This window comes from Chionomys nivalis, chromosome 5 (assembly GCF_950005125.1).
Source record: "Chionomys nivalis chromosome 5, mChiNiv1.1, whole genome shotgun sequence".
Taxonomy (NCBI): Eukaryota; Metazoa; Chordata; class Mammalia; order Rodentia; family Cricetidae; genus Chionomys; species Chionomys nivalis.
The window spans coordinates 45,931,014-45,944,767 of NC_080090.1; the positions used below are offsets into that span (position 1 = coordinate 45,931,014).

At 43.1% G+C, this 13,754-nt stretch overlaps 1 protein-coding gene across 7 annotated transcripts in view; it reads right to left on the reverse strand.

Annotated features, from left to right (window-relative positions):
• Window positions 1–13,754, reverse strand: part of Atxn7 (ataxin 7) — a 156,281-nt gene that overhangs the window by 46,269 nt on the left and 96,258 nt on the right. For all 7 annotated transcript variants that reach the window (XR_009057118.1, XM_057769233.1, XM_057769237.1 and 4 more), the window contains one exon: window positions 4,530–4,634. Coding sequence is in view for 6 of the 7 variants with exons in the window: in XM_057769233.1 (XP_057625216.1) it covers window positions 4,530–4,634 (105 nt within the window). In the remaining variant the exon portion in view is untranslated. The remainder of the gene's footprint in view (window positions 1–4,529; window positions 4,635–13,754) is intronic.

The following is a 13,754-nucleotide window of genomic DNA, read 5'->3' on the forward strand; positions in this document are numbered from 1 at the left end:
GACTATACTTCATCCCTAACATCATTAACATTGAATCATAAGTGCAACAAACACACTTTCCGAACCTCTTTGAATTCTTTGGCTAACCTATACCATACACTTGCTATTAGTTTGGGGTACACTATCACTCCTAGTCATTCAGGTTCCTTTTAAACAAAAGGGGAAGGTCTCAGATTCATAGCCAACACTGGCAAGACCAACAGCAAAGAATTAAATATTCTTTACCTTACACTGCCATTCTTTATGATAAACAACACTAGCCTTTTCTGTTTCCCTTAGAGTTTTGTTAAGTAATTTATACAAATAAAGACTGACTTAGTAAAAACAGTAAATGAAATTAAGTCAGTAAAGCCTGATTAGTATTGGGAATGAATGGCTTAGTCACAAGTCACTATCATGCCCTAGCTCAGAGTCAAGCTGACCCAAAGGGTTAATTAATGAGTGGATCAGTCTAACCAATCTAAGGCAAAATGCTCAAAGAGCTGATATTTGATTAGGGTTTCAACTAATTATAGAGACTCTAAATATGGTACCTGTCCAGGATGAATTAATATGTCTCACCTAGTTCTATTACATAAGATCCCCTGTGTCTGTGTAAAAAGGTGGTAAGAACACAGTTTATCCAGTAGCACATGGCCAACACATCCATCACTAACTCACTAAGATTCCTACCTCAAAAAAATGGCACTTGGGGCTTTAGAGAGAGTTACTATCTTAGTCCTCGTTCACGTTTTCAGCTTCAGCAGCAATCAATGTGATGATGCCAGCCATGATACAAAGACTTCAAAATCGATTTTTAGAAACAGGGCCTCCTTTCTCTGCATCACTGCTAGAGTCAACAAGTCTGAATAGGTGTGTACCAGTCCCTGTGCCAGCCCCTGGGAGCACCTGTAACAGTCCTAGAGTGGATAGTGTCTGTGAGAGCAGGGAGCGCTGGCCATCCTGCAAGTCACAACCAGCCAAGGGAGGTCTTCACTGCCAATTCCTGGGTTCTCCTCATGGAGATTCCAATGTGGTTAAGTCTGAAGTAGGTTTTGGGAGGCGATCTACTCAGAAAGCGCCCTTGATTCAGATTCAGAAGAGGTTTTTTGAATCCACTGACTCAAATTATATTTTTTAAATCAGATATTAACCATAAGAAACAGCCCATGGTTAAAAAATACTGAGTAACTAACTGAAGATAAACACGAGGAATGCTAGAATATTTTAAAACGTTACAGCAATGTCAAGAAAACATACATTACTATTACCACACCGCTTCAGGAGAGAAAACTGGTTATACCACGAGAGCAGTCAGAACACTGCAGTGACGCTGTAGCTGGCACCATCACTCGTCAGGGTTTCCCCCAAAGGCAGCTTGCTAGTAGAGATTATATGGTCACTTCTCTAGGCAACAATGTGCTGCCCACCAGTTTCCTCAAAACCCATCTCACCAACATAAGTGTGGTGCCCTTCCCTGTCCTGACTTTGGTTGTTTTCAATGAACTATCTATAGGATTTCAGAGCAACTGCCTGTTTGTTCCTAAAAGTCACAGCCAATACCAGCAACGCATGAATTCACAGGAAATTACTACCACACTTTAAATCAAAAGATACACTCACTCCACTGGCAGGTATGAGATTTTTTAAGACAAGCTCTGACTCTCAATGTTGACATCTTCAGGAATCCAAAACACTCAACACAGTCAAGGAGCAGAAAGGAAGGAAGGCTCATGGCCACTACAGGTGAAAAGAGCTTGGAGCCCACAGCAATGTTCCTGCTAAAGCTGCTTTCCTACAGCCAGGACAAAGTCAGACCCTTTTCATGACTGCCTTGACCACACAGCGATGTGAAAACAATACACAGTCAACAGAAGCTCTAGTTTGAATTCTGCCCATTTCCTAGGCCCAATCCTGCTGCTCTGAGTGACAGTTGCAGCCCATAGCTCCCAGTCAGCCACAGCGTCATGGGAAAAGCTGCTCTTGGTGACAGAATCGCTAAACTAGGTTTACTAAATTAGGAGGATTTTTTGTTCACAGTGGCTTATTACCATGGAGTTCCACCATGAGTTAGAGCATCTGTACTGCAATAAACAACTGATAGTGGCTGCTTGGCAAGATCCTGATTTTGAAAACCATTTTTTATAGTTACTAACTATAGAAAGAGAAAGAAAGAATTGTCCTCCTGGAATTTCATCAAAAAGGAAGGGGAGAAGGGAGGAGGGAAGATTGGTTTCCAAAAATAGTGTTCCTTTCACAATTCTTGCACTCAAAAGAATTGACAGGGTGGCACCCAGAGTGGGTTCTCCTCGGCCCTGGGGACACCTCCCCTCCAGGCAGATACGATGCCATCCCTCCTCCACTTCACGATGCCCATGCCTGTTCTGAGCTGATTTGTCTCCCATACCCTTCCTAATTCCACCAACACTCTCTTCTGCTACTGACTCAGACAAAGGCCTCCAGGACGCTCATCCTCTGCCAGAGCTGTATTATTTCCCTTGCCACTAGAGGGCCTCGCCTCACGCTCATGATCTACGATGTGACTAGGCACCAGGGACTATTAGGCACAGGAGATTAAAGTAAATCTGGGTCTAATTTTAGCACTAAAATGACGGCTTTAAAAATACTTGTATGCGCCGGGCGGTGGTGGCGCACGCCTTTAATCCCAGCACTTGGGAGGCAGAGGTAGGCGGATCTCTGTGAGTTCGAGACCAGCCTGGTCTACAAGAGCTAGTTCCAGGACAGGCTCCAAAGCCACAGAGAAACCCTGTCTCGAAAAACCAAAAAAAAAAAAAAAAAAAATACTTGTATGCTGCAGGGTTGGAGAGATGGCTTGGGGCCGGAGAGATGGCTCAGTGGTTAAGAGCACTGCCTGCTCTTCCAAAGGTCCTGAGTTCAATTCCCAGCAACCACATGGTGGCTCACAACAGTTTGTAATGAGATCTGGTGCCCTCTTCTGGCCTGCAGGCATACATGCAGGTAGAACACTGTATACATAATAAATTTTGATTTAAAAAAGAAAATACTTGTATGTTGCTTCTTCTGTACTTTAGCCAACAGCTCCCCACACTGATCCTGCATCCCAAGACAGGAAACCAAGGTTGTGTAATGTGCTGTCATTGCTAGGTAAAGAAGTCCTCAAAGATGACCAAGAGTGCCCTTTCAAGCCTTAAAATAGTTCTTCAGGAAGCAACAGGCTTAGGGTTCCTCTAGTGCTGCCTCCTAATCCAGTCTGCTCATCAGTTCCCAGAAGCATCACTAAGCCATGTTCTGGTTCTGAGTATTGGCAACAGGTCTCCATCAACACACAGCAAAGGCCTACTTTTATACAGGGCTCATCCACAAATGGGTACAACAGCTCTGCCTGTGAAACTGTCTAGCACATTCCAGACAGCCTGGTGTTCTTGGCTCAGAGCTTACTCATGTCACCCTGACACCAGCCTGGACCCACCAAATATAAGGATTCAGTACATAAGCTGAGCCGTTGTCCATGGGAGCCTTGTCTAGTCTCTCCAAATACTCGCAACTGCAGGGGCTTAAAGGCCATTGCAGACCTTCTGCCTTCCCAAAACAGGTTTATATAGCATGCTTTAAGAACAGAAAAATTAAACCTATAGACAGACAACAAACGATTTTACTTTCAAATCCTCATGTGAAGGCTATTTTCTCTAAGGCTCTCAGTTACTTACTGCACCTGTGGGCAATGTGTTCCTTCTTCTTCTTAAAGCCTCAGGCTGTTTTAGTTCTAGACAGAGGCCATCTTGTGCCTAGAGCTGGACCTCTCTTCACTCTGCTACCTACCCCCACCCCACTCCCAGCCCTCACCCCCACATCCCCTGTGCTAAGAACTGGCTTTACACAGGCATTCCATAGGCCCAGCAGGAGCACTGAGGTGGCCACTGCCCTCTGCACTATATAAGCAAACTAAGACTGGGTCTCTTGCTCAAGGCAAAGAAAAAAAAACCTGTTGTTCTTCAGGTTTAAATTTAAGCCCAATCTAGTCCAGGCTTCAAAGGCCCGAGTCCAAAACACTGGGCAACTGACTGGCTTTCTCTTCAAATGTCAGTCTTCTGTGTGGTGGCGCACGCCTTTAATCCCAGAACTCAGGAGGCAGAGGCAGGCGGATCTCTGTGAGTTCCAGGCCAGCCTGGTTCCAGACAGTTGGGGCTACACAGACCCTGTCTCAAAAAACCAAAGCCAAACCAACCAACCAACCAAACAAACAAACAAAAAACCTACTAAATTCACAACCATGGACTTAAGAAAGAAAGACATCAAAAATAATAGTGATGTAAAGTTTCAAGAGATACTTTCTCCTCAGATTTCAGGAAAAGCCAGAAAATGCAGAACAGAAAATAAAAATATAAAATCCAATCAACACCCGACATGACAGCTTTTATCTCTTTCTATGAATTGGAATGCCTACATCCTGTCAGTGATAACAGGAGGAGCAGATAAAATCCCTATACTATCACTGGCCTTCAGTAAGGTGCGGTGAGCGCCAAGGCTTCACCTTTCCCTCCGGAGGAATTCCATGATTCAGCACTTACCGTAGTGAGACTGAAATGCCTGCGGTTTGACAACCTGGTTGCAGTCGTTACACACCACTAAGTAGAAATCATCATGTGCAGGACAGAGACCAAATATAGGCATATCTGCAACAGAGAAACAGTATCACTTATTATCTGCTGGGACAGGAGGCATCTGGAGGAGCGTGTGTTACAGGGAAGAAGGGCCTATCATGCATGACTGAGAAAAAAATCAAATCAGGCTAAGGCTGTTACAAAGGGCTGAAATACAGCCCGACAAGAACCAATACAAGGTGTATTAGCACTATTAAAATGCACACAATGAATATACTAAGACAATAAAATGATTAAAGGTGAACTTTACCATGATTGAGGATCAATCTGCAAGAATATGAAATGTGCTTAATAACTTGCAAAGCTGTAATGATGTCATTTGCTTAAATATACATTCTATTCCAGTCGGCTAGTCCCAAATCCTATGGACCAAGTAGGAAAGGTACAGAGATACCACCAGAGAGCAAATTACCCATTTCACCACCATGCCATACAAAGAAAATGGTTTTCTACTTGCTTTTAAGGCCCAATAACATCTTACATTCTGATCACTCCAGACTGACTTGGGTACAAACACAGAAGTTCATTCATTAATTGTGGTTTGATTTTCAGAATAGGGCAAGAGACAAATTTTATTTTGTCTTTAAACAGCAATGAAAACCAAACTATGAATATATATAAATAAATGTACAGTAATTTCATTTCTTGTAAACACGGTTAAACATAAAAGGTTCAACCATTAGATGTTGTTATTAACAGTCTAGGAACCAACTCATTAAAATACTTCAAAATTACCTATTTTAAGCAAGTATTTCAATGAGTGCACAGATAGCACATTTATCTTGGCAAATATTTTAGCAGATCAAACTAAGGGAGGCAGGGAAGAAAGGAGGCTGGAGGTGTAGCTCAGTGGTGGATGTTTGCCTAGCCTGAGCAAGCCCCCACAAAAGTAACTAGTAAAAAAGTACGTAGGAGGCTAATGGGCCTCTTTTCTCTTTCCTATAGATTTAATTTCACTTTTCATGCATATTAGTACTGGTTTTAAAAAAAAACCAAACCATAAGAGATGTCATAAAATGATACTAAAACATCAAATCGATTTTCTTGGAAGTGTCTGTTATACTGACTTGCACATAAATAGACATCAATCTGAAATGGACTAAGGGACATCACGGTTCTGGGACGCAAGCACCATCACTGAGTAGTTTCTTTGTCCTGTTTGCTCATGTTATCTGGACAGCTACTTACACAGGTCCCACTGTCTCTACTCAAAAGGAGAAACCGAGTCAGGAAGTGGTGAAGTACTTCATCTAAAGCCAATATTCAATTAAAAGGGATTCAATATTAATGCATACAATTGTACATGGTCACTTAAGACCAGAGAAGGATTTGTAGGTATTCCATCTAGATTCTAACATGAGCAACCTGGAATGCCATGCTGAGTTAGCTAACTAAACACCTTTGATTACATAAATTGAGCAGACAATGTAAGGAACTGGCAACACACTGTTATTTCCATGACTAAGCTTAAATAAATGCAAAGAACTAGACAAGGCACTGTTTTCTTTAAAAGCATGCCTCCTTCAGGTTCAACACAGTACACATGGGGGTAGGGTGAAGTTATATTCCATGGGATGATACACATACAATATGCTAGTTTTCTTTTTTCTTTTTGGTTTTTCAAGACAGGGATTCTCTGTGTAACAGCACCGGCAATCCTGGAATTCACTTTGTAAATCAGGCTGGCCTCAAACCGAGATCCGCCTGCCTCAGCCTCCTGAATGCTGGGATTAAATGCATGTACCACCATGCCAATTATTAACAAGCTATTTTCCTAAGGCTATTGTTGGACACAGAAGTTGTATTACATCTCTGTGCTAAGTATCCTAATACAGATACTAATGAGGAAAATTCAAATTACTGGAGTGGCATAAATTTCATGTTTAGAGTTGCAAAGTATAAAATGTATTTAAATACCAAATTAATAATTTCATTAACCAAAACAAGCCAGTTAACCTTATTTAATAAACAAAAGTTAAACAGCACTCATTTAAGAATGGCTGCAACTTCCTCTGAGCCTATGATGAGCTGGTCTATCATTGCTTACTGCATTCAGTGATAGGCGGCGTTATTCAGTTACATACTTTAGGTGGGCACGGCAACAGATGATGTTATTCCAGCACTTTGAAGGCTAAAACAGGAGGATGCGTTTGGGGCCGGCTTAGAATATGATAGTGCTATATAGCAAAATGTTGTCCTAAAAACCAAACTCAAATCAATCTATCTATCTATCTATCTATCTATCTATCTATCTATCTATCTATCTATCCATCCATCCATCCATCCACCCACCCACCCACCCACCCACCCACCCACCCACCCACCCACCCACCCACCCAGATACTTCTGGAAGCTACCTCACTAGTACTTTAAAACTAAGGGAATTTGAAAAACTAGGGCACAGTGTAGTCTAGTGGTAGATTGCTGTCTAAACTGAATGATGTTCTGAGAACAGTACCAGTAATAGAAAAGAGAGAGAGAGAGAGAGAGAGAGAGAGAGAGAGAGAGAGAGATTAAAAGAAAGAAATTAGAAAATGTACAGCTCCTTGCAGGTACAATGATTAAAATACTGCCTTCTCTTTAACCTGGTTTTCATCACTCATCTATAATTAGGAGTTATTCTGTAAGAAATCTGTATTTCTGCTATAATTTTAATTTCCTTAAAAATGTAAGCTCACTTGATATTTAAAATGACAACATGAGACTCACAATCACAACGGACTTTTACCAACTAACACTATCTGCCGGGTCCTGTGCCAAGCATGCTTTACATGACTTACCACATTTGTTTCCCTTTCTTTTGTTCAGAGGCTGTTTTATTATAACCTGTGCTGACTGCACTATGGAGATTCACTCTGCTGCCCCACTCAGTTCATCAGTAGTGCCCATCAGCTTCTCCAGACTCGCTCCTGCCTTCCCCTGCCCCATTCCATTTCCATCTAAAAACAATCCCACAACTTCAGGAGACATGAGCTCCTCGACTATCACCCAGTAAGCAAGCAGCACAAGCAACACTCTGGGTTTGTAGGATGTAAGTTCAGTTCTTAGCCACCTGTCACGGGGCATCCTGCTGGGCAGCATGCACATACATGCACATGTACAATACCACAGTGGAGAACATGTAGAACACTTAGTCCCAGCTCACGCTACCCTGGGAAACCCAGTTCCTATTCCAAAACTTCTAAAACAACTTTAGTTTGTAAATTTTTTGCTTTCAGATAGCCTTATCTGAATATAAGATAGGGAAAACAAAATAATTTAAACTGTCTTTGGGGCAGGTTCTATAACTACTTTCTGTACTAGGACATTCCAGAGTCCTTAGCAACAGGAACAGACTGTAGAATGTTGTGGCAACCAAAAGAAATGAGGTGATTTGTGAGAGGCAGTGTGTGTGTGTGTGTGTGTGTGTGTATGTGTGTGTATTGTAAAGCATAAACTTTACAATCAAACCATCTACAAATTAACATAAAGGTTCAAAAAGGAGAAGTTTGATTTAGAGCAGAAAATATTATTTAATAAAAATGAAGTTTCAGTTGACTTAAAGTTTACAAAATACATTTTATATATAAACTAATTCATCGACTGGGTTCTTAAAATAATAAAAATCTTTGAATTGTACTTGAGTTCATGAATTATGAACTAATTTAAAAAGAATGAATGCAGTTTTTGTAAGCCTTACATTTTCCTCAGAGTTTAGATTACGATAAACGAGGAATGACCCAGCAACCTAGATCTAGGTTATCACATACTTTGGGGACCCCGGACCAGCACAGTGGAAGAACTGGGCATAAGCACTTGGAGACATGAGCATACACATTTAGAAATCCCACTGTCCCCATGAGAACAAAGGTCCTGTGTCAGAGGCTGGCCCTTGCTATAGAGAATGCACTGAGTTGGCTTTGGTGTTGTTACCATGGGAACCAAGGCCCTGTGTCAGAGGCTGGTCCCTGGCTGTAGAGAACATAACTGAGTTGGCTTTGGTGTTGCTAAACACTTTGAGGACTGTGATGACAAGAGAAGAACTTAGGTGGTGTAAGAAACCATTTAATCTTTTCAGGATCCTGAGTGTCTCCCTTCTCCCATATGATCCAAACTTCTATACACCAATGGTTCCCATCTTCAGCCCAAACTACTCCTAAGCTCTGTCTAGAACAATGGTTCTTAACTTTCCTGATACTGTGACTTTTAATCAATTTCTCATGTTGTGGTGACCCCTTCCCCATCATAAAATTATTTCACTGCTACTTCAGAACTGCAATTTTGCTACTGTTATGAATCATAACGTAAATATTTGATATGTAGGACATCTGATACCTGACCCTTGAGAGGGTCATTCAACGACCCCTCCCCAGGAGATGGCGACCCATAGGTCTAGATTCTATCCACCATGTACTAGATGCTATCTTCTAGCTACATACATCTCACACAGAACAAACAGGCACAAGAGAATGATGGAGGAGGGTCATCTTTCTATCTGTTGCTTTCATTGGTTAATTAATAAAGAAACTGCTTGGCCTCTGATAGGGTAGAATTTAGATAGGTGGAGTAAACAGAACAGAATGCTGGAAGAAAGAAGCCGAGTCAGGCAGTCGCCATGATTCTCTCACTCCAGACAGACGCAGGTTAAGATCTTTCCTGGTAAGCCAGCTCGTGGTGCTACACAAAATATTAGAAATGCGTTAGATCAATATGTAAGAGCTAGCCAATAAGAGGCTGGAACTAATGGACCAGGCAGTGTTTAAAAGAATACAGTTTCTATGTAATTATTTCGGGGAATAAGCTAGCCGTGCGGGCGGCCAGGTGCCAGGAACGTAGCCCGCCGCTCCTAATACTACAAGAGAACTCACTGTTGGCCCAGCCCTATGGTTTGCTTCCAATTATCTCCCCAACTCTGGGTAAATACTATCTATCCTTCAATGGCTGAAATTTAAAACTTAGGTGCTCAACCCCAACATGTGTGAGGACCTAGGTTCAACATCCACGAGGACAAAAACAACAGCAACAACAAACCCCAGGTACCTACCATCTTTGAATTCTCCCATCTAGGCTACCTGTAGACCCCTGGCCTATCCTAAAACCCCTTGTCATGGCTCCTGAGGCCATGATGCAGGGGCAGGGCTCCTGCTGCATCTTCCCCCAGACTGGGAGGAAGTTTCCTCAGAAGCTACCTGAATGCCCCTTTTAAAAGCTTCCATTAAGTCACAGTGGCTGTTTAAAATTCTCTGGCAACTTCTCCCGTGGCATTTACAAATAAACTCTGAGCCCTTATATTAGCTCCCAATGTGTGCTCGGGCGTCCTTTTCCATTCTTCCTCTGTTCACAATCCCTCACTCTACCCTTACCCCTGCTTGGTTCTCTCTGCTTCCAGAACACTGGCAGCCTTTCCACCCACAGGCCCAGAAATCCCTTTCCCGGCCTCTGTGCACTTGCTCCTTATGAAATGCCTGTACTTTCTTAAACGTTAGGTCTAGTTTAACTGTCCTCTCTTCCCAATCATCGACTCTATCACTGGAATTTCAGCAATGTGGCCAAGAGTGCCGGCTGCTATCTATCACTCTGAATGTTGGCTTTCTTTTTTAGTTTTCTTTTCTTTTTTTTTAAAAGATTTATTTATTGATTATGTATACAGTATTCTCAGTGCTCTGCCTGCAGGCCAGAAGAAGGCACCAGATCTCATTACAGATGGTTGTGAGCCACCATGTGGTTGCTGGGAATTGAACTCAGGATCTTTGGGAGAGCAGGTGGTGCTCTTAACCACTGAGCCATCTCTCCAGCTCCTGAATGTTGGCTTTCTAAAGACAGATATGACTTTGGGCAATTTGTCAAACTTCCTTCAAGTTCACACGTCAAAAATCGGTGACCACTGTGCCTTGTACACTGAATGGCCACAAGGCGGATGCGTAAACAGAGTAAGGAGAGGCAGCATCTGAAGGAAACCTGGCCCCTGCAGTGCTCAGTGTTATCCCAGTCTGTGGTCAGGAAGCCAAGGCAAAGCGAGTAGATGACAGAACCAAGATTTGAACTCAAGCCTGTGTCTTCCAACTCCAGTCCTCTGCCCCAACCAGCCCTTCTCTCCCAAGTCACCTCACTGCCTGGACCCACAGTCGGGTCTGGCTGCCTTCACACCACTAACCCAGTCCATCTCTCTCCTCCCCTGCTCCAGATCTCTCCGCCTAGAAAGAAGCTGCACGGCTTACTCATTTGAAAACACTCGGCTTCTGAGTGGGCTGAACTCCGCATTCAGGCTGAAGTCAACCCACTCTGAAACGAATTCCGAATTCCACCAACTTGCCTATTTCCCCACAATCTCACTTTGGGATCAGAATGGTTCCCCCTTCTCTTTCTTACCAGGAAATGACTCCAATGCCTGCTCTGTGCCTTCTGTCAGCTTTCTGCTTGTGCCACGCACATCTCCTTTAGAGCCTTCACACACTCATTCAAGACCACAGACAAAAACGAACACTTCTACAGTCCTGTTTGACACAGAGGACTTGCCAGACTCAAGAATGAGTTCTTGGAGTGCTTTGTGAAGTGGCTGCCATCTGACATATTTCTGCAGCTTGTTTTGAGGATTAGAAACTAAGATCTGTGAACTGGTTCACAAGGCCCTAAGTAACCAGACTCAGAGTCTTTCTTATTATCTGGCCGTTTACCCTTAGCCTTTGCCTGGGGCACTGGGACCCTGGCACTAGCTGTGCCCTCTGCTTTACGTCATTCAGTTTCAGCCTCATCGCTTCCCTGTAGACTTGTCTTAAGCAAAGCTCCTTCTACATGACCCCTGAGCACTGACAAGTCTTGCCATACACCACCAGCATCATCTCAACATATAGCTGGCCATCTAGCTGTAAGTCTTGTAGTCTTCTCCCAGAAGACACAGTTTACCTGTTTTTCCTCTGTCCTCGTAACTTGTTTAACAATAGTATAAACTACTTTAGCAATCAGAATAGCAGACATTCTCAGTGCTGCCATCTTAAGCTATAAGGTTACACCTGTGCCTTTATGCTATTCAAGCACCTGACATAAGAAAACACTCAGGTTTGGTAAACCTCTTTGAACACACGATCCCGTCCACAGAAGCAGTTTCTGATTTTCAGATCTGTATACAGGAAATCCTCTTTGCTGGTCTGCCTGTGCAGTAATCCAACTGTTCGGATGAGATCTCTACTGCTTCTCTACTGGCTGGATACTCAGAAAGCTGAGACAGGAGGATCACAAATTTGAGATCAACCTGAGCAGCAGAGGAAAACTTATACCTCAAAAATTTAGCTTTACTTAACCCCTGTGGACTTCAGTTTCCTCTTTGATTTCATTTTACTGTGGGGATTAAACAAGGTAATCTACCAAGCTCATGGAGTGCTGAGCTAGAAAACCATCAGAAGAGCACAGGCCGGAAACATCTGTTCTAAGGGTCCTGACTCTCTGGGCACTTTGGACACTGATATATACCAAAAAGCAACGTGAGCTGACCCCTAGAAAGTTCTAGAGCTCCCATTCCTGACCACGCGTACGCCCTGGAGGCCATTTGGGGGACACTAGGGAGACCTGCTGGGGCTCCTCTACACTGAAATTCAGAGAGTCCCAGAGTTTCAGCACAGAAACCACACTCTAGAGAAGGTGCCTCGAGCATGAGTGTGCATCAACTGAAGCAGGGGAGGAGCGACAGGAATGGCAAGGCTGGTGTGCTGTAACAGCAGAGCACTGAGGGTTAAGATCCAACCTCCAGTCGATTTAGATGTGTTCAAATCCCAGCCCTATGACTTCCGAGCCCACACCTCAGTCACGAGAAGACATGAGAATAAAACCCTCAGGACAGTCCCTGCCCTGCCACACAGTAAGAACTACAGACGACTGGAACTTTCCATCTTCCTCACAGTTGTCCTTTGGTCTCTGAGCTAAAAGTGGTTATACTGATCTGTGTCCATTCTTCTCCCCAGGAATGACAATGAGGTCCTAAAATCATAAATAGCACTTGTCCCAATTAAACCTCATACTGATCACTAACACAGTCATTATGAAAACTATGGCTTGGAAGGCCTTCTAATCCCTACAGCCTTAAGCCATGTCTGGCACACCCACCTCCCCCTTTGGCATTCTGGTAATTTGAAGTTCTGAGACCCACTTCAGGGCCTGCCTCTGCTAATCTGGTTTCCTCCAAAAGGAACGCTTTTCCTGGATAGCTCTAGACCTCAGTTTGCACTTCGCTAGATAACTCTCCCTTACTACCTACTTGAGGTAAGCTCTTGTTTTTTCAGACAAGTCTCTCCCATCATTCACTGGCTATTTGTGTTTGGGCTATCTCCTTGTCTAAGATAGAAACACCAGGAGGACAGATTTCAACACCCGACACACAGGAGGTCTTTCAAAAGAATCTGAAACTAGTCTCTGAAGTCAGCCTGCTTTAGTTCAAATGTCACATGTGAGCTTGGGCTGTTTAAAGTCACCTATGAAAATGGAGACAGTAAAATTCAAGAAGTCATTGTTTTTTACTGCTGAGTAGTACTCTAATATGTATATATTCCAAACTTTCTTCATCCATTCTTCCATTGAAGGGCATCTAGGTTGTTTCCAGGTTCTGGCTATTACAAACAATGCTGCTATGAACATAGTTGAGCATATACTTTTGTTGTATGATAGGGCATCTCTTGGGTATATTCCCAAGAGTGGTATTGCTGGGTCCAAGGATAGGTTGATTCCGAATTTCCTGAGAAATCGCCACACTGCTTTCCAAAGTGGTTGCACAAGTTTGCATTCCCACCAGCAATGGATGAGTGTACCCCTTACTCCACAACCTCTCCAGCAAAGGCCATCATTGGTGTTTTTGATTTTAGCCATTCTGACAGGAGTAAGATGGTATCTTAAAGTTGTCTTGATTTGCATTTCCCTGATCACGAAGGAAGTTGAGCATGACCTTAGGTGTCTTTTGGCCATTTGAACTTCTTCTGTTGAGAATTCTCTGTTCAGCTTAGTGCCCCATTTTATAATTGGGCTGATTAGCCTTTTACAGTCTAGTTTCTTGAGTTCTTTATATATTTTGGAGATCAGACCTTTGTCAGTTGCGGGGTTGGTGAAGATCTTCTCCCAGTCAGTGGGTTGCCTTTTTGTCTTAGTGACAGTGTCCTTTGCTTTACAGAA